Consider the following 21,841-nt stretch of genomic DNA (forward strand, 5'->3'; position numbering starts at 1 on the left):
CGTAGCTTGTAGCAACCATGCCAATTGCTTGTGAATGCCCTCTACATCTAGCACATTGAAACTGATATTGAAATGCCATAATAATTAAGAAATCATGTGATACATAAATTGCACAACTAAATATCTTCACTCTACTTCAATTAATTAATAGTAGAATCGCACGACTGACAATAATTAACTAGATAACCCCTAGCACTGACTCTAACTTTAACTCTAATTCTAAAACCCTACACGTACACGTATACACTATGGTGCATGTGATTGTGCCATTGACCCAATATTTCTTATTATTTTGTCGGATTAAAATGGGGGTTTTCAGTGTGTCTGATTGTAGTCCGACTGCCTGACTGCAGATTAAATTATTATCAGTCGGAGAGTCGAATCTGGTTACTGTCAATTACGGGTATATTGCACGCAAATGTGTGTTTCGAAAAAATATCTGTGTCATGTACTCGGCGATCTTATAATTAGGGTTAGGATTAGAAATGGGGTTAGGATCAGTGTTACTGAGGGGCAACGGCCATCTCGAAGATCAGCAGACGAGACACTCCCACATTTTGTGTAGACTGTCATTTGGAATTAGGCTGCAGTTCTCATTTTCATTCATTGGAGTAACTAGTTTTCAAAAATCAAGATTGTCATAGCAACAGTATCACAGACAATCCCCGCCCACTTTTCTGTGTGCGGACTGTTGTGCGAGGTCGGGATGCCACGTGGCTTGTAAGACCAAGTCTACTAGGTAACATAACGTGAGTCTACATACGTTAGGGTGTTTTGTGTGGTGCAATTTAATGTATTAATGCATTAATTTATTAATGTATTAATTTATTAATTTATTAATGTGCGTGCTGGTGTGTGAGTGTGCGAATTGGTCGTGTGTAGGGCTTACTCCGGAGGTGGCGATGAAAGTGACAGAGAGTCAATGTTGGTGTCGGGTCCGCTCACGTTCGATACCCCGCCGCCGGTGACCATGCCCGTGTCCCCTCTCGTTAGCTCCCGTTTGGGCTGCTACCAGTACAATGATCTCCCGTTTAGGGCTGCTATCATTTTCGGTTCCCGCTAGGGGCTACCACACTGGCTCTTTCCAAACTTCTTCACTTTATACCATATTTGCTTGACAAATGAAAGAGTTTCTTTGTGAGGGAAAATTCCACAGTATCTGGTGGAATACTTGCGTGGTGATTGTGGAGTGACAACTGTGGATGCATGATCTTGAAACTTTATTTGTGGACATGCAAAGACGAATGGCGTGATTTGGGAAAACCCTTTCTTCCTCCTCCTCTTTTCTCGTGTGTGTGTGTGTGTGTGTGTGTGTGTGTGTGTGTGTGTGTGTGTGTGTGTGTGTGTGTGTGTGTGTGTGTGTGTGTGTGTGGCGCGTAATATATTCTGCACTAGGATCGTGAACAATAAAGTTTCAAAGTTGCCAGACACATTTTCCCACAAGGCTGAACTATAATTAATATTATTATTATTGCTATGTATGTCACACACAATACCTGGTGTAAAAAAGAATATACGAAAAAGAAAAAGAATAGCTAGTATGTATACAGGAGTATCTGCAGAAGACAGAACACAAATAATTTGTCTCATTTTAATAAATTGTTACTCAATCCATCTCCATATTCCTCACTCCATCTTCCTCCCTCAGCCCGCTATCCTCACATGCTAGCTACCTCTTTGGAAAAGATGTGCTATGGTGACATAGCATCAACATCCGCTTGCAAAAGGTATGTTGCACTGCACCTTCCCTAGCTATAACTCCCCTTGGAAAAAGGTATCCAACTGTCTTCCCCTTGGAAAAGGGTACGCTGCAACCTACCTCCTCTCCCCCTTGAAAAGAGGTCTGCTGTACTTGCCTCCTCTCCTCTCCCTTGCTAGATGTCATCCATAACCCTGCCTGGAGATTACGTAACTGCAATAGCCCAATGTAGTAGATTAGAGAGACAGATTTCATCGTACCCTAATCCGGGGTAGAGCAGTGTTTCGGATGCAGTAGATTAGTGGCGAGAGCACTAGAAATATGTTGAGTTGTGTGGTCAAATTATCATGCTACATGCACAGCTTCAGTCATATCACTGATTGTTTAGCCTGCCCTTGCTTGTCGAGCTTTTGCGCGTGAAGGAAACTGGCGCAAATCAGAGTACACTTGTAACTTTGAAGCAGCATGTGCAAGATAGTCAATGGCACGTGCACAAAACGAACCTGTCATGTGACCAACTTGCCGTCATGTGACCATGCAGCTTTGCCGTGTACCCGTACGTGTAGTCGGAGCGAGTTTGATACGGTGTACCTGAAGCCAGCCACTTCGATCTAGTGAAAGGTTGGATGAAAGTTGTGGTAATTATATGTGAGTTATGTGGCATGTGAGCCGTCCAGAAGTGTCGCAGAAACTTCAATAACTTGAGCCCTTCTCGTGAACTGTGCGTAACACCGGCTGTCAACTGCTCCTTTCATCGACTGTAGACAGACTACAAGCCGACGCTATCGCTCCTACGAATTTGTCTTAATTAATTAGAACGCCAGTAAGGGTGGTGACCCGTTAGGGAGTACTCCCGCCCCGGCCACGAGTCCCTTTGCTCTCCGTCGCCCTAAAGCCTCCATCTAATTAGACTCGAACCAGTCTCTCCCCGCCTTCGTCATTCCCCAGATTGTCAATCCCCTCCGGATTGTCAATCCTCTCCGTGGAGAGGATTGACAATCCGGGGAATGACGAAGGCGGGGAGAGACTGGCTCTAATCTAATCGGCACAGTATAGAAGTTGCTGGAGTAGGGAGTAGTCATGAGACGTCATTGCAAAACCAGTTTGGTGTCGCGTCCAAGTGTTGACAAAGTTTATAGTATTGCACTCCTTCACGTATCATCATCGTTTCTCCTATCATCACCGTCTCTCCTTTCCTCGCTACTATGGCTCACAGAAAGAATTTGCAACAAGCGACGTCGGTCCATTTCCACTTAACGTGATAAATAAAGAGAGACCTACTGCATTAATTAATTAATTAATATCATTTTATGATGTACAGGGATGTAGGTCATAATTAAATGATACATTGAATGTAGAACTGCATGCTTTTTATGCAGTTATCAACCTCTGATAAGAACAGTGCAACATGTGCGTAGGTAAGTTTAATAGCATTTCACATGTAGTTGCAACATGTGTTAAGACTTCATGATGTGTGTAAAAATGTATTAATTTGTATTATGATAATGATTGAGGTACTTTGACTGGGACATTACAAACCATTAGTTTTCCATCATTTCTGTAGTAATTATGTTTGTTCTTTGTGATAATTTGTTAATCATGCGAATTTGTAGGTGCTGTCTGTAGACATGGCTTACAGACATGACATGTCATTTTCTCAGCAGTGTTTACAGCTGTCAGCTGAAAACATTGCAATGAGAATACTTGATGTAGCAAGTAATTTTATGGAGACTGGAGTTTGGAATGGAGATCTTATTCAAGAATGGAGGCAATCAGTTCTTGCTTATCTGAATAAGCTGGAAAGAGAAATGCAGCTTCATTTACATTCAGAACATCAACGTAGGTTACAATTAACTGTTATAGAATGTTTTAGTTTTGAAACGTTTCAGACGTTTACAATGCTGTTGTGGTTTTTCTTAGAAGATGCTTGTACTTAAATATTTGACCAGTATTACTAAATGCTTGATTATAAGGCTTTCTGGTTTGACATTTGGCACTGATAACAGTGCTAAAAAAGCTGTCATCTTGGTGGAAAATGCCAATGGACGTACTGTAATTCTGATGATTATTTCTAGTTGACATGTAAGAATTCTAATACGTCTTTCAGTTGTACAAATTATTTGATTGCAGCCTAAGGTTTTAGACAGCTGCTGCTTACACATTTTTTGCCTTTTCTATTTTTATTTTGACTTTTCTTCTTACTTGCCTGCATGCTTGGTCAACTGCTAACTCTAGCGGCTAGCATACTTGTTTCTTCCTTTTTCTACTCTCTTGTCTCTCACATGCATTTTACGATGTTTTGCTTGCACAACATCTTGAGATATGGCATGCTCTGAGTGATGAGCTTATTACCACTCAAATTCCTTTTGTAAGATTAGAATTGTTGTAATTGACGTATCACAGATTTGTGTAGGCAATGCAATACAATACGTTTTCTTGAGTCTTTGTCTAGAATGGTCATTTAGTTTTGTAATTGTCATTTAGTTTGTAATTGTAGGCATAAGTCACAGAGTTGATGTGCCATTGGAACAACGAATTGTACAGACATCAGTTGGATATAATGCAATGTTGTCTGAAATATCTGACTTTCTTGAAGCTGGAGAATTTAGTAAAAATGTCGTTGACAAATGGAAACAATTTGTTATAGCATTTGAGAACGAACTGATGATGCATCCACAACGATATGTAGTTTTTAAGCGTGCAGGTAATTTGGAATGAATGTTTAATTTTTAATATTTTTTTAATGTGATCTATTTTCAGAAAATTCTACAACTGTTAGAGCACGTACCATGGATGATGAAAGGTAAGAAGAAACTTTGTACATGAGAAACTTTGATTGTGTGGAGACTTGACATACACAGCTGGAAAGAAGAGACAAACAAGAAACACAAGAAACAAGGGAATGTTGATGCAAGTGCAAGCACAGAATTTGTAGGGGAAAAGGCAACTAGTAAATATGCAGAAGAAGTAACAGATACACAAGGTAATGATTGATGTTTATGTGTTCAGTGAATATTATACTGAAACTTATAACTCCAATACAATCTATGGACTACTAGGAGAACTAGTAACGCTGTGTATCATTTTGTTACCCGTCTGCACGTTAGTTATGATGGGAAGTGAGAATATTTATATTTATTAACAGAACACATTTCTGTATAGCTAGAGATTGTTTCAGAGTCGGTCAACTGGTTGAGATGTCAATTGCTTTGCTATACAGAGTGAGCAGAAGTACTTGTAACATCTGGCATGGTTGATATCTCTTTGGCTTATGAGCGAGGATATAGTGAGGTTTTGTGTAGCATTGCACGTTAATCTCTTGTCAGCTAGTTGTTGTATCAATTTTTGGGTGATTTCTCAGTGCACATGCGTTACTGCTGTGTCTATTTGCACAGTGAATGTTTAATAACAAAAATTGATTCTTACGGATAAGAAGTAAGGTTTTGTTGAATTGTAAGTTGATTAATTTGAGGTTTTATGCAAAAGAAACCTTTGTTTTGTGTTATGGGAGATTTCTAGGTGGAATTTCGCAGTAGTATACCAAAATCCGCCTTGTCTGTTTGTCCTACTAAACTTTGAATGCCCAGTTGATGGCACACTGAGGTATTGGCATCTCTGTTCCTTTCATTGTTTCAGTTTCATTATATGCTAGCCACTGCTAGGTGGCTGTAAGTCTTGAGCAAGCCTATGTAGTGTGTATGTAGTGATACGAATGACAGCTATAGGTTTGTAGTAGTAATGTTTAGTCACTTTAGTTGTTCCAGGTGAGTTTCCAATTATACTAAATGTGTTATAAGTGTTGCTTTTATTTAACCTCTACCCAATGGCTACTGGATCGCGATACAACCGCAACGCTGTCCACACTTGCAGCTGGATCGCTCAATCCGATCGCGATAAATCCAATTCACATTGGGAGGTGGTTTTGATTGTGATCCAATTAGAAATAGTGGGTGTTACCTCCACGTACACTACGCGTGTAGTCGGAACATCTAACTGTATCAACGCTTTCCAGAAGGAAAGAACCCACACGTACACATTGGTCATAGGTGTTTGCCTTTCTAATGCAAACAAATCGTATTGATATAGATTGTTAATATTTGGTCAGCTGGTAACCACACTCTAAGTACCAGCAAGTTTGACTGAGAATCAGTGTTCAAGATAAATACTTAGAAAATTTATTTTGTTATTAAGTCTGACTTTTCTTACGTGGCATCTGGGTAGGTCTTCTTACCTTCCAATTATTTGGCATATAGTGCTTTCTGACGGAATATTATTTGTGTAGTTTGTTTCGTATCATTATGCAATCAAATGTATATTATAGTGCAGTATTACGTTATTAGATGCTCATCTGCTGCATTCTTCATTCATGAAGAAGGAGTTTTCTTCTTTGGATTATCAGTCTGGAGATAGGAGTGTGGGTTTAACTGAATGTGACAGGTCAGAAAATAATGCAAAGATAATCACCATTACTGTAAATCTAGAAATTTTAGTGTGTACTCATAATTTAGTACTTCTGCCCATGAAGTTGTTCGTACACATGTTGTTTTAGTACAGGACATTGGTACCGTACTGTAGCTGAATTCAAGTGCATCTATCTATAAATTTTAGTATTCATGTTATTTTAGTACAACCAGGCTCTGCATGAAAATAACGAAAATTTTATGAGTACGAAAATTTCTGGATTTGCAATAATATGTGTGTTTGTAGTGATGGTGATTCAGGCAAAAGCAATGTATCTACCACCTCTTCATATGCTCCAAGACAAGAAATGGCTAATTTGCAGACACTTCATGGAACAAAGCAAGCGTGAGAAGATATACAGACAAGGAATATAATGAGATGTTCTTTCTAGAATATGTTTGATCAATAGAGCGAAGTCTTCTTTTGTGAGCCTCAGTGATGATTTACGGTTTCATCATTTAAAAGCAAAGCAGAGTTGTTCTGATAAAAGCCATGTGATGGTGGGTAAAGGTAAATAGTTTTCTATGAGTGAAGATTTTTTATTGTAAATTTACATTTTGTATGTAGGAGTCAGTCTATGTGTATCACATCGTCTTCTTCTAATGCTGAGTGTTGAAATTGCTTCAAAATGGAGAATTGTTGCTTGCAGTCTTCAACCAGAGGCAATGGCAGAACATTTACAGGATGAAATTGCTTCCCAACATGCAGGCAACCTTCAGAAACAAGCCTTTCATATGCTTGAAGCTTGGAGGGATAAACACAGCTGTGATGCTTCTGTCAATACAATGTGTGAAGTTCTGATGAAAGTTGACTGCAGAGATGCAGCAGAGAAAGTATTTGGTCACAGAGGTGTACAGCAGGTGTACTCACACCAAAGAAGTCAAACTAACTATGAAGGTCTGATAATTGTTAGTGGTGCATGTATCCTGAGGAGGCTGGCTTAATTACTTGCATGTTTAAGAGGGAATACAAAGTTTCTGTTTACATATGGTATGGCTGGCTTATTTTGTATCTCGTATCATTTTATATGTTGGACACCTAGCTTACGTGTTGGTCATCTGATTTGCTTAAAGGGGAACACTCACCAAATACTAAAACTTGCTGAAATAGAGATACAAGGCCTAGTATCTTCCTGCAGGAAGTTTACGGTCCACCCAGCCAGCTACAGAAGCAGAGAATGGGCTATGAGTTGTTCAGACCAGGGAGACGTGAACTTTAGAAATTGGGGGGGGGGGGGGGTGAACTTCATGATGCTATGGGACATGCTCACTTTTACAGACACACCCACTTTATTGTCTTCTAATTGACTGATACGGTAGAATCAGTAGCAGATCTAGACTGGAACAAGGGTATCTATACACGGTATACAGCTTTGGTCCTTACAAGTATTTACAGACCACAGTTTTATGACCACGCCTACAAATATGGGGCTATAGCCTGGTCTAGCCCATACCACGTTATGCCCCTGTTCATAAGATTCTCTGTATGTGTTACTCTCGGTCCTCATTTGGAAGTAAATACTTTAGGTTTAACCGTACCAAGTCCTCGTAATGTATCCAAAATGCGACGAGATATGAATGGATCCATGAACTCATCTAATAAGGGTCTCCTTTTGAGGCTCCATGTTTGTATTGACACATTCGATACTTGCGTGATAAGTTTGGGGTTCTAGTTTGTTTTAGTCAATAAATCACAACTTGACACCATATGTCTCACAATCCTTATCTTGAAAAGTGCACAGGTATCGGACTTCCTTGCTAACCAACAACCAGAGTTACTAATACCGGTACTAAATCCGCCCACACAGATAATTTCAATGCTGTATTTCTCTGTTATGGTAAACGCCTACAGTAGATGGTTCCAAAGGGTTGTGTCATGAAGTGACAGCTTTTTCATTTGAAAGATAGTTGATTTTGGTGAGAGTTCTCCTTTGAATAGGTGATTGCTTTAGGAGAGACACAATTACTTAGCTGCGATATATGGTCCTATTCAAGCACTCGATGTTTTAGGGATCTATTGAAATTGCATAAGCAATCAATCTACAGTGAGAGTTCTTTGCTTGGGATGATTAGATTATTGATTGTTAGTTATAACATTACGGCCTTTGAAGACAAATGTAACCGATTGTCCCATTCTGGAAATGGGTAGGTTGGATTTGGTGCAAATGCAATCAGAATTTGGAGAGAAACGCAATCGCTAGTAGGGTGGATGCAATCGGCAAGAAATCTTCAATCGCTGTAAGCGTTGCGAAGGACGACGATGTGTACAACCTAGACGGGACTGGTGCAAGTGGGCGTGCATTTGAATGAATTGGAAGGTGATAGTTAAATATCCCGTTGAAGACAACTAAAGGGTTAACGGAATTTCCCATTCTGGGAAATTAGCAGCGAGTTTCCCGTTCAGAGCTAGATATCCGGGCAGCAGGAAAGTGAAAGTCAGATGCAGTTACTTACTCGTTGTATGCAAATTTATGAGTATTCCATTCTGAGAATTTATCATGAAGTATACATCTCGTTCACATGCATTTTTCCTCCGACCTGAACAATGAGCAGCCGGACTGAATTCTCATTAAGTATTTCGTTCAAAGTATATCTCGTTCAAGTATTACGATTTTGTTTTGAGAAAATAGCAGTGACTAGCCATTCGTCGCCCAGGCTGATAAATTATTGATTGTTAGTTAATATCCCGTTGAAGACAAATGAAAATGTAACCAAGTGTTCCGTTCTGAAATTTAGCAGTGAGTTTTCCGTCCAGAGCTAGATATTCGGGCAGCAGAAACTTGGAAATTACATGCAGTTATATGCGCAGTTCTGGATGTGCTTAATGAAGTCTAATTAATCTTGCTTTTCTCCCTTTATCGATAGAAATCGACATACTCTTGTGTAGCGCTCAATCACTGCAAGGAATGTGTAGGTTGGATTCTGTGTAAATTGCTGGTGTGGGTGTGCATTGGAATGATTTTAGTATCCCATTGAAGACAAATAGAAAGGTAACCGAGTGTCCCGGTTCGAGAAATTAGCAGCGAGTTTCCGTTCAGAGATACATCGGGGCAGCAGAAATTGGAAGTCACGTGCAGTTATTTGCTTACTCGTATATACAGTTCCTGTACATAACTTATTCATTTCTCGTCTGATTCACTCGCAGCCATTTCAACAGTCCCGTTGAACGTCGTCATTTCCAAGACGTTGCTGCCATTGCAGGGAACAGGCGTATTGACTGTGTCAGCTAGTTGACACGGATACTCGAGCAAACGAAGGTAGGCATACGTTTTGAAGACCTGAATATACTAAAAAATATCTTGCCTTTTTCGATGTTGCCGGCAAACACAACACGCTCAGTGCATTCCATTTAAGGTCAGGAATGGGCATTTTAAATTTGGTGAATATTGGATGGGCCGTTCCAGAGAAATTTGCGCGAGTGGAGGCGGATTCGATCAGCAGGAATTTGCGTGGTCCTGAGAGAAGTCCTGAAGATGGCGACAGCTTCACTGTCAGCTCTATAGATTTGTAGTGCTGCTACTCCCCTTTCTTGGAGATCCTCTCTTTTATATGAATGGACACACGTGCATACACACACACCCGGAGCTTGGAATTTTGCCAATACCCACTATGGGCTTCAGCATCGCAGAAGTTTCCGCCAGAAAGTGAGGTCATTTGCTTGTGACAGGTCAATATTCAATGATACCAGATCTCGTTGTATGGTATCAAGCCATCTGTTCTTTGGACAATGCTGAGGACTTTTCATATTATGTAACTTGCTTCTTAGCAACAACTTTTGTGGACAAGAGATGTTCACCCGTTCTAAATGACCAAGCCACCGTAATCTTTGATGTTGAATTTGAAATTCAATTGGTTCTCCTTTCAGATTTTAAGTTGAGGGTATTTCTTATCTTGTTTAATCTTGTTATAGTACAGCGCATCTGAAAAGTGGTCAGTCTTCGAATATCTACTTGGGTGATTGCCCAAGTCTTACAACCATGTAATAAAACTGGCATCACTAGTGATCTAAAGACTCGCAGTTTTGTGTTCTTGCTAAATCCTCAGTTTACACACACACACACACACACACACACACACACACACACACACACACACACACACACACACACACACACACACACACACACACACACACACACACACACACACACATACACGCACATGCACACACACGCACGCACACACACAGCTCTCCTTTCTATATAGAGATGTTTCTAATAAAATGGGGAAGATTACAACCTTTTTCAATCGAAGTGGCCAGTGGTCCAGCAGTCACATGTCTATAGTGCATGCGCAATGACAACGCTTCTGACATTTCCTCTGCACGAGCACATACAGTTCGACAGTCACGAAGCAGAAAACAACATTACAGTTTTATACTGTGCTTGTTGGTCTAAATGGAGGCTCTAGGGCGAGGAGTAGCGAAGCGACTGGTGAGGCGGGAGCACCCAGCAGGTGGTATACTGTTCACCACCCTTGTCGGCGTTGCCAACAAGAGTCGAGACAAATTCTTAGGGGCAATAGTACCTGTTTCTATTCTGCCAACGATAGGTGGAAGAAGCAGTCGGCAGCCGTGTTACATACAGTACATGAGTTGTTAAACAGGAAGTGCCGGACCTCTAGCCTTCCAGTAGACGTAAGTAAGGCTGCTAGACCGCTAGCTACTGCCTTTTCAATCATAGAGTTATTGTACTTATGGGGCATTACATGTATTTAAACATGTGGAGGTCTTGCTAATTGAACAAATTGCAGTTCAGTTTACTGATGTAACTTTAATAAAGTGTTGTAAACTGTAAGTATGTAACTGTGTCAGCGCTTCTATTTCTGCAAATTGATTGGCTGGAACTAAACAGAGTAGAAAGTTAAAACAAAGGTGACGAAGGAGAGCCAAATCGCATTGGCAATAGTTTTGTTATTTAGATTGTAGTCAGACGAACAATTTATCTGTGAAATCAGAGGAAATGAACTCTGTTGAGTTGGTTCAGTCTGAAGATAGAAGTGAGAGAGACATCCAACTTGACTGGTAAGAACACCATTTAACGGGAAACCAACAGTTTAGATTTGTTTAGTGTATCTCTGTTGGTAGTAATACTGTTACAGACGAGGCTACCGTTACAGACGAGGCTGCTGTCGCGACTCTGCATTTGGATAGGCTACACATATCTAATGAAACACAGCAAGAGTTAGGACATATGGAATGTCAAATGAATTGTGGTTATTCTGAAGCTTATTTGACCAATAGAACTATTTCGGTTGTGGAAAATTTTGATCATACACATTCTACGTCTTCTTCTCAAGACACAGAATGTGGTTACAGAAATAACACAAGAACTGTATTAGATAAACGTAAATGCTTACATTTAACCAAATCTGTTTATGTTTATAAAAGTCTTTTATGTTTGTTAGTTGATCAGGTTGTTTCAGATGATCGTTTTCAATTGTTGAGTGTCGAGATTGCTTCGAAGTGGAGAAATGTTGCTCATTGTCTGAAACCTGAGCCAATGCATGGACGAATACTAGAAGACATTGCTATTCAACATCAAGGCAATCTGCAGGAACAAGCACTTCATATGCTTGAAATGTGGAAAGAAAAACATGGTCGTAAAGCTTGTATCAAGACGTTGTGTGAAGTTCTTATCAACGCTGACCATAGATCATCTGCAGAGAAAGTATTTGGCAGGGAAGCCGTGCAGCAAATTTTGTCACATATGAAAGAAACAAACTCAGAAGGTTGGACAGTTCAGTGGTGGTTCTTGACAAATTCTTAACACATTTGTTTTAGGGCTTTCTTGTTCGCTGTATGAGTTAGCAGGAGAAGTTGGTGATGATTGGAAAGCAGTAGCTGGTCATATGGGTTTAACGTTTCAGCAGACAGAGATCATTGAACTAGAAGCTCACATTCCAAGAGAACAAGCATGGAAAATGTTGTCTTTGTTACATTCTAAAATGGGCAGTGATTTCAAAGTGGACGAGGTACACGGACATTTGCAACAAATCAGAAAGGACAGACACACAGAAGAATTGAAAAGCAAGTTGCAGTTTTATTGCTTGTTATATTAATGTTTATTGTTGTTTCTATTTTAGGTCAGATTTTCCCTCAAAATATTCATGATGATGTCAGACTGTGTGGAAGGCAGATAGAGCTTGACACTATTACTAAATCATTTTGGGGAAACAAGGTAGATGAACAGAAAGGCAAAGACATACCCAACTTTTGCCTGCAGGTAATCATGCCGACTAACAAGCAGAGTTTATTTGTTGAAGTAAATTATCATCAATATATGAATTTGGCTGTTGGTAGTGTTGTGTGTGTGTGTGTGTGTGTGTGTGTGTGTGTGTGTGTGTGTGTGTGTGTGTGTGTGTGTGTGTGTGTGTGTGTGTGTGTGTGTGTGTGTGTGTGTGTGTGTGTGTGTGGTTGTGTGTGTGTGTGTGTGTGTGTGTGTGTGTGTGTGTGTGTGTGTGTGTGTGTGTGTGTTTGTGTGTGTGTGTGTGTGTGTGTGTGTGTGTGTGTGTGAGTGTGTGGGTGGGTGGGTGGTGGGTGTGTGTGTCTGTCATCTGTCTGTCTGTCTGTCGGATACAATGATCATAAGGTACAAAGTTTAGCGGTAGCATATGCAGTACTGGTAGTGTGATGAAGCGGACTGCAGAATCATTTGATTACTTCAAATAGTTCATTGTTGGGACTACCTTGATAATAGGTTAATAGTCACAGTGGCTTAGGAAGATGTTCATGAGCAGGGGGAGCTGCACTGTGGATGTCATCATGAGTAAAACTACCTTGCTTGCCAGACCGTAAACAGATATGCGAAAGTCACTGGCACAGAAATTTCAATTCCTACATTGAGCGAGGGGGATTCATCCCTCCCCCCAGTCCCCGCTTCCTACGCTGGTGAGTCAGGCCATTCATTGTCAGAAAGCGTTTAATTGTTGTTGTGGAAAAGTCATGTTTACAAAGCTGGTTCTTGGTTGTGTTGTGTGTACAGATCAGAGATAGGTGTGTGTGCATAGCATTAGCTTTGCAGGGTTCTAGCCAGGCATGCTGAGGCGTAGCGGCTTGCTACGCCTTCAGACCTGCCCACTACGCCTTTAACGTATCTGCTACGTGTTCATGCAGAGATGACCGCTAGGCCTTCAACTTACTGGGTAGGCGTAGATAGTGTTTCTGTTCATACCTGTGGAACGTTTATCAACAGTAAAGGGAGAAGGTGGAGACATGTCAATCATGAGTCTCTAATTGCATACCTAGAGTATTGTCATTGCATTTGTTGCCTAGTAATAGTAATGAAAATCAGTTTGCCTTAGTGTGATTTGTAGAGGTTGAGTTTCAGTCAGTACACCAAAAGCAAATGGATTACAAAAGATATCCTAAACCACTCCCCTAATCAGCGGTCATGTTTATTTCAGAAATTTGCACAGACAACGCGTACATGCCACGCTCGCATACCAGACTCATGTGCCATGCCCATACCGCTACGGCTTCCAAGAACCTTGGCTAGAACTCTGCTTTGTGTTACAGCTAGGGTAGTTACTACCAATATGAGGTTGCGAGGTTATGCTGCTAAAGTAAGGTTGTTGTAGTTTTTTGGTTTAATTTTAATAGTTCAAATAGGAAACTATTTATTGGCAGGGTGATACTCTTATACTGGAGCTGCTGCCTATTACATCATAGCTATACATAACTCGCGCAATGACTAATAACATACACTACTAGCTGTCGTCTCACATCAGAAAATGTTAATATTGTTTCAAAATCTGGTTGGACTGCGATAGTTTTGAACACTGAGCAAAGTTGTGTAACCGTTTGAGCCAAAAGAGGCATGCGTGGGCCTTGCTCTCTCGTTTGGATCTTCTACTGGTAAAGTGACAGTTTTTTTCTACATGTTTTTATGACTACAAGTATTCTGATAATATTTATAGTAAGGATGTTTGTGTAATTTTGTATGTAAGCAATGTTGTGTGCTAGAGTGTTCAGTTATTATATTTGTGTTGTCTGTAGGTTATAACTGGATTGGGTGGGTGCGGTAAATCTCATGTATCAGAGAAGTATGCTGTGCTGTACAAGGGTATGTATGCAGATGGAGTTTTTTATTTTAATGGAGAATCATTAGCTTCTCTTCATCTCTCGATAAGAGAAAATGTAAGGCAGCAATTGCGTGTAGAAAATGTGCTTCAAATTATGTTAATTTAGCAAAATTTCATTTCTTGTTGCAGTTGCGTCGGTTGTCAATGCAGTCAAGTGGAGGTGGTGTTTTTGATGACAACAACGTTTTTCTAGAAGCTGTTTATAAGAAAGGCATGGTATTGCTGCTTTATGATGGAGCAGATAGATTGAATGTGTTGGAAAAGATTCTTCCTTGTAATACAGCTCATGTGCACGTGTTGGTGACTACCCGTATGACTACAGATCATAGTATACTAGCAAGAGCTGACAATGTCATATCTCTTGGTCGACTGGAAAGTGCAGCGGCAGTGGAAGCTCTTCAAGTGTGGCGTGGACATGCTGATGAAGCTTTGCTTGGTGAAGAGGCAATTTATGGCAAGCGTGTAGTGACTGAAGATCCCATTGATTGTTTACCATTGGGTATTGCTCATGCAGGAACATTCATGAGGAAGAGAAATGTTGGCTGTCAGCAGTATTATCAACTGATCAGAATGCAACAAGCACATTTAGAAGCTCTTGCTCTTGATATGAACAAACTTCTTCATTATTTTCAAATCAGTCATCTTCAAGAATTATTACAACAGTATGATGTGTTTGAACCAAGAGAAATGTCAAAACTGACTGATGAGAATATTCAGTCAATAGTAACTAAACAGCATGAGAGATATCTTCTTAGCATGGCCAGATATTTTGTGACAAACAGCGAACATGTGCACTTGACATGGCAACTTGATATTGAAACAGTGAAGGAAACAGATGTCAATGCTATGCTGCTGTTGTCTTATGCATCACTGATATCATGTAGGGATATTCCTGAATTTTTATTGCAACCTCTTGTATTTGGTTCTCTTCCTCGTTATCACTACAGTCGGTCTCTCAATACATTGATGTCTCACTCACTAGTTGATATGTCTGATGGAAATGAGGGATATAGTTTTACTCTGCATCCACTCGTTCACTCAACAGTTTTGGAACGTTTTCTGTGTCAACCAGATCGCGAGCTGCTTCGTGACAGACTAGCCAACCTATGTCATTATCTTCTTCGTTTATTACCATGCGTTTTGTCCAATGTCAGGTCTTTTCTAAAAGATGATCGTTTTATTTCTCTTATCCCACATGTATATGCAGCTGCAGAAAAGGCTGTCTGGTTTTCTGATGAAGAGAGATGTGTGGAAGTTGTGGTCTTAGCAAGTCAGTTTTCATTGATTTTTGAGCATGTGGATGTAGCTGCTCGTCTTTGCAACGAACATCTGAAGGCATCTGAAATGTCATCAAACAATAGACAGCATGTCAGAGGTGACTAGCAGTCTTATGACGTTTGTTGTGTTTATGCAGTTGATTGTGTTGTTTTATAGCATTGCTTAACATGGGAGAAGCCTATCTATTGATGTCACAGCCACAGGCAGCTCAGGATACATTGATGAGAGCTGCACAGGTAGTAGAAGGTTGCCAGGAACACGACAGAAGAGGAATGATGTATGAATATTCAGCTGGTGAGTGATTGTTGTAATCGATCAATCACTATAAATTGTATCTGTAGTTAGTAATGTAATGATAGTAATGCGCCCAAGTCGCGATGTTACCACTTGGTCTGTCCCACATCTTTTTGCTGTGTGGTCTCCACGATATCTGTCATCATTCAGGGGTGTCCCCAGGATTTTTGGAAGGCACGGCTGAAATAACCACGCCCACCTTAAATTTTGGTCCCGCCCATTCTAATTTTATGGTCTGACCACAAAAGCTTTGATGCAGGTTTGCTTACGCTGAGATGCCACAAACTGTTGTCACAGAATGCCCAGGCATAAAAGGAACAAAGTGGTTTATCTTTTTTTTGAAAAAAAGTTTCTCTCTGTCTTAGTTCACTGTGTTTGACCACATGATAGCTAGATTAATGCGAGTGGGAAAATTTCCAGACCTCAAGAAGTTGAGAACCTCCCTTTATATAGGATAGGAAGGCCAGACATCTACAGACTTCGTTTGTTACCATCAGATACTGACCTAAATAGTGGGCAGAGTGCAAGACCACCACTGTTTATCTTCGAGTACTTGTATTACAATTAAGTTCATACCATATGGCAGTCCTTTGTCCTAATTGGTCTTATCTTCAACCCAAGCATCCCAGGAACTACTTGTTAGCCTGAAACAACTTCCCACTTTTCAAAATACAAATACAAGTCCATTGTCTTCATAGCTAATCACTGCCTACTCATACAGCAAAGCATGGCGGGCCTGTACCAAGTGGAAGCCAAGGCATGGCGGAGCGCCGTGCCTTTTGTATGCTGGGAACGACACCCCACTTGGCGCTCGAGACGTGAAGGTATTGAGAGAGCATTTGAAAACATTTGGCAACCATTTCAGCTATCCCCTTTTCACCAAATCCTGTATACGTACCGTACAGGCCTATCAGTGGCTACCGAAATTACGGTCAATTAAACATAGGTATATAGCCATGTACGCTGACCTAGTGTTGAGGAGTACCAAAAATTGCATCCTATTAGAGAAATAGAATCTATAGTATATAGCCACAGAATTGTGTGCCTTGTCTGTGAGTTGAGGAAAATTGCACTTTAGCAGACAAATAGAATCTATAGTATGCGAACAGTGGTCTAACCTCCAAACCCGTCGGTTTACCAACAATTAAAGCCTTTTGACAGCAGGCCAAGAACACCGGGCTAGAGTGATTTTCTCGCCTGCGCAAAGCAGAGCTGGCACAACTCATCTTTGAAGCCAGAGACCTGGAGATGGCACAACAAATTCAACTCACCAGTCAAACTGGGCGATATCTGGCTCTGTGTGGTGTGTCCTAGACAATCCCTAGCAGCATCACGTCGAGTTACAAAAAATCTGTAAAGAAGTCAATGCCTCATTGCGAGCTCAGAAAGTGGTGGAAAGATCTTCAAAACCCACACTATCGCCTATTCACTCTTGAGATGTTTTGAAGTAAATGTTTTGCGCTCCTTGAGCTTTACGCATTGCAAAAGGAGCCATTAAAATCAGACCTCGTTATTCCGACCACGTTGGTCTAGCTGCTTGTTGTCAGATTAGCGAAGGTGTCCTATTATCGGATAATCCGACATTAAACCTCATTATCTAAGTTGTCGGACTAATAAGAGAAAGGTAAGAATGAAGCTCTTAATCTGCTGATAAAACTCATAATGACATGTGGTTACTTAAACTTTAATACAAATCAATTCTACGTTGCTGTGCGCGTACAACACTAATATGTTGCAGTTTACTATGCAAAGATTGGATCAGTCTCATCCTTGAAAGATAGGAAATCTTGTTCCATAAAGGTTGGTAGAGTGTGAACTGCAACAAGTGCATCAGACAAGGTGACAGCAGGTGGGATCACTGTCATCATCTTCATCTTTATCTCTATCGTCCATATCTGTAGCAGTAACCAATTCCACAATTTCCTCATCAGTCAGGGAGTGGCCTGTTTCAGCATCTGAGTCAACACTGGCGAAGTCACTGGCTGACATCTGATACAGAGTTGGTGCTTCTGCTCTCCAGAGAGATCCACGCGTCTCCGCTTGGCAGCCATGCGTGCGACACGTGCAATGCAAATATGACATTGCGCATGTGTATGTCGGATTAGCTAGCGATATTTTTGTGTCATAGTGGGAATCCGAGTGTCGGACAAATGAGACCAAATCCAGTACAAAGTGATCCATGTTAATTGGTTTCACGTACATCCGTGTCAGAAAGTGCTGGTATCAGATTATCGAGTGTCGGATTATCGAGTGTCGGAATAACGAGGTCTGACTGTACATGTAACACCATACAAGAATGTCCTCGGTCTGTCTGAGCCAAAATAATTTCCTAATTTCCACACTGCTCTTGATACCTTCATATCTTGGGTGCTGACTGGAAGGTGCACTCTAGACGAGGAGAGATAGTGGTGACATCAAAGCAATATAATCCCAGACCCACCACTTTTCTCGATATCTTTGATATAGAAAGCATGCTGCTCGAACATGGAGATTGTCATGGATTTGGGATAGTACCTCAGAGGGATATATACACGAATGCCCAATGTAAAATATTTTTGCTTTCATTGAGGTTGTCTCTAAGTTGGTCTTGTGTACATTTGCAAAAGAGTTTGCAAATCGTAGAAAGATGAAGCAAGCTCCCTACTTTTGGTGGTGCTGTGATCTGCTTGCACACAATGGTGTATAGCAAGACCTTCTTGATCAGGTAGCCAAGTTGTCGGCTTTTTCTAACCGAAGCATTCTTTGGCTGCTGGTGGGGTCTTGTGAAAAGCTTCACTTGTCTGTTTTCAATATCTCTAAGTCTATATGTGAAGTGGAATGGCGAATAGACGCGGGCTGTCAACTCTTCCATCATCCTGTCGGTGAAAGCACCCCATACATCACAAATGAATCTGAACTTCAACATTCTACGACTTTGGGTCACTCGTTCTCGTTCTGTTTCCAACTGATTCAATATACAGTGCCACAACTGTACATTCTTACCCAACAGAAATTTGGCGCTCTACGGAAATTTGCAAGAATGTGCATTGTCCATGACAGCGCGTCTGTTTGTTGGAGAAGGCAACTTAAAGCTTTGCACCTTAGACCAGTGGGTTGGGCTCAAGACCTCAGTATGCAAAATATTATCACGTGACGAGATATGATTACATACACAGGCCGAGGGTTTAGCACTGGAAAGTGGTTCTCTATTCATTGATGTTAGTTCTTTTACATTTTCATTTAGTACAATAACTAGTAATGGTTTTTACTCATGCTTTTACAGTAATGAACTCCTCAAGTAAACAACTGACTTCTTGCAAAGTATTAGGAATGAATTTGGATACAATTTGCTAGTAAACCGAAATCTTTGAAACAAATGTTGTTTTATTTGAGCACAGATTTTGTAACACGGCTAAAATTGTCTGTTATTGCGAAGTGGTGAGAGTTAATTGAAACCTACAGTTCCTTTTGCCCTAAAGTTTTAATAAGTGTGATGTAAACTGTCTCTATTATTTTATTGTGTCAGGAAAGCAGTTGCTTTTGTGTTTGTGGGTTTTGACGAGTATGCTTAGTAGTGCATTTTCAACAAGACTTTGTGATTTAGAAATCATAATAAGACTGTTTTTGTAGAAAGCACTCACATCTTTTATGGCCATATTTAGTGTCTTTCTATCTGTTGTTCGTTGTTGCCATGTCATTGTCTGTGGTTGCTATGTCAACCAAATATGAATAATACTTTGTGATTGCTATTTGCAGTCTCAATTTCTTGTTCCTTTTTGATGTTTTGCTGCAAGATTTTGCTTTTTAAGACCGAGAACTTGCATTTTACATTATCAAAACATTGATAGTTTACTGAATGATATCCAAGGGAAAGGTGGAATTCCGAAATCAATCTGAGTACTTTCTCCATTGTCAATTTTTGACATTTGTAGAACGAGAAGCAGTAATGGCAGTTTAATTTTAAGAGATGGGCACTCACTCTCTTGGAGATCGGGATCTTAGAGTTACCATATTACCTCGCATAGAACGGCATGCCGTTATGGAATGAATTTTACCAGGGTGCCGTTATACCTCGAGCTACAACACCATGCCGTTGTAAATGAGGGAATTTTACCAGCGCCTCAAGTTCCACATCCAACAAAATCTAATATCTTTCTTACGCGGTACTACTAACTACTACTAAGTCTTCAAGAACATGCCATGCATAGACATTACTGGTAAGCACTAATCACTTTCTACTCTTCGTGTTTCTCATCATCATCACTGTCTTGATCTGTCAAACCTGATGGTTCGTCATCTACTAATGGTTCGTCATCTACTAATGGTTCTTTGCAAGTATCTGTTTCATCTGTCATCAATGTGTTAGTTTGACACGTGTCTTCTCCATTACCGCAATATTAATATCAAAAGATAGGCCTCGTATTACTGTAACTACCGTACCTCGCTCTATAGCGGCACCTCACCCTATAACGGCATGCCATTATAGGTACCAGCTGGAGTTGTAGCGGATTCTGGCAAAATTCACTTATAACAGCATGCCGTTCTATGCGAGGTAAATACGGTAACTTGGTCTTAATAAATCGTAAATCTTAGATTCTAGGCTGGTCTTATTGTTCTGGTTATCCTAAGATTTTGAGAAGTATAATCAAATAAACACATGAATGTCAAGGGTGTCCCCAAGACTTTTGTAAGGCATAGCGGAAATTGTTATAACTACGTTCACCCTAAATTTTGACCCTGCTTATTCCAATTTTTATGGATTGGCCCCCACAAAAGCTTTGATGCATGTTTGCTTATAGTTCATTGGCCAAAGTCTAAAAGACGCCTACAAATCGACTTTTGTTCTCATCTCGCAAGAAAGGTTTTCAACGGTAAATGATAGCCAAAATTGTCACTAACAAAATTCAAAATGTTGCCATTCACGGAAGTTGTCCGTTGTTGAAATAATAACTAATATCTAATGCGCGCATCGCCTTGGGTGGCAAGTGGTGGTTATACGGGTATCTACGTACTTACAAAACGCTGAAAGCATTTTTGGAGCGGCTGTTTGTCAAGTTATGTAGGTGAAAAAGTAAATAGAAGGTCGTATAAGTAAAGCAATTGTATCCTTAACAATTATAAACGCAACGTGCCAGCGCCGTAAATCTATGCAGCCTAGCGCGTTACACAGGCGTGCCTTATGAACATTGTTAGCTTAAGTCTCTAATTAGACAGTACTCATGCATGCCAGGGTAACAATAATTCTAAAAATAGTTTTACTAGTCATCTGAATTGGAGTTGAGGCATTTGATAATAATGTTACTTTTTCTGTCGCCGTATTACCAAACAATTCTCTGCAGTGAAAGATCTGTGCATGCTAGTTTAGGACGGTAACAGCTGCAGGTCAATGGAGCTGTGCTGCAATTGTGTCGACATTTACAGCTGCCAAGTTTCTGAAAGCAATCGCATGTACATTCGAGTCTTCCGCTACAGTTTTTTTGGTTTCTTAGCCCTAAAGTATTGCATCCAGTTGGTGTAATTAAATTTTAGAACGATGGCTTTTTTGGTACTACAAATTTCACGAGCAATGAAGTCGGTCTCTATGCAAGTGAGACGTGCAGCCGTATCGTCTTCTTTGATTTCAGCAGCCTCATGAACCGTTTCTTCAGCTTTCTTAGTATTCATACTGCAGGACAATTTCTCAAATTTTTGTCTGTTCTCTAAATCCTTTTGCTTTGCGGCCCTGTCACTAAACAGACACCTACCAGTGAATCCCTTTGCTGCATTAAAGGATTTACTTCTGAAAGTCCTTAATTGATGACATGCAGCGGAACTGGCAGTAACAACAGGTGCTGCAGTATAGCGGTGATTGTCAGCTATCTTTGATTCAGTAAAACGACCGAGGTATATATGTTTGTATGTATATACGTTTGGTAGCAAGTATACAATATGGTAATTTCCTTCTAGCTGATCCACCGAATACGTACCGAATTTTTCATCTCCGCTAGCTAGATTTCTAATAATTAGCTATATTGGCAGCATTCAGAAACGTTGACCAGGTAGCAAGTGC

At 40.4% G+C, this 21,841-nt stretch overlaps 1 protein-coding gene across 1 annotated transcript; it reads left to right on the plus strand.

Moving 5' to 3' along the window:
- The first annotated feature begins 2,255 nt into the window (after nt 1-2,255).
- On the plus strand, nt 2,256-15,821 carry LOC134186572 (uncharacterized). The gene is made up of 17 exons (XM_062654560.1): nt 2,256-2,320; nt 3,313-3,538; nt 4,197-4,403; nt 4,460-4,502; nt 4,561-4,682; nt 6,040-6,136; nt 6,407-6,505; nt 6,570-6,670; nt 6,728-7,057; nt 11,080-11,182; nt 11,246-11,505; nt 11,566-11,889; nt 11,942-12,187; nt 12,244-12,383; nt 14,156-14,296; nt 14,371-15,616; nt 15,676-15,821. Exons 2-17 carry the CDS (start codon nt 3,328-3,330, stop codon nt 15,819-15,821), a joined length of 3,816 nt encoding a protein of 1,271 aa, XP_062510544.1. The 5' UTR covers nt 2,256-2,320; nt 3,313-3,327.
- The last annotated feature ends 6,020 nt before the right edge of the window (nt 15,822-21,841 follow it).

The sequence above is a fragment of the Corticium candelabrum genome, chromosome 11, assembly GCF_963422355.1.
Source record: "Corticium candelabrum chromosome 11, ooCorCand1.1, whole genome shotgun sequence".
Classification (NCBI taxonomy): Eukaryota; Metazoa; Porifera; class Homoscleromorpha; order Homosclerophorida; family Plakinidae; genus Corticium; species Corticium candelabrum.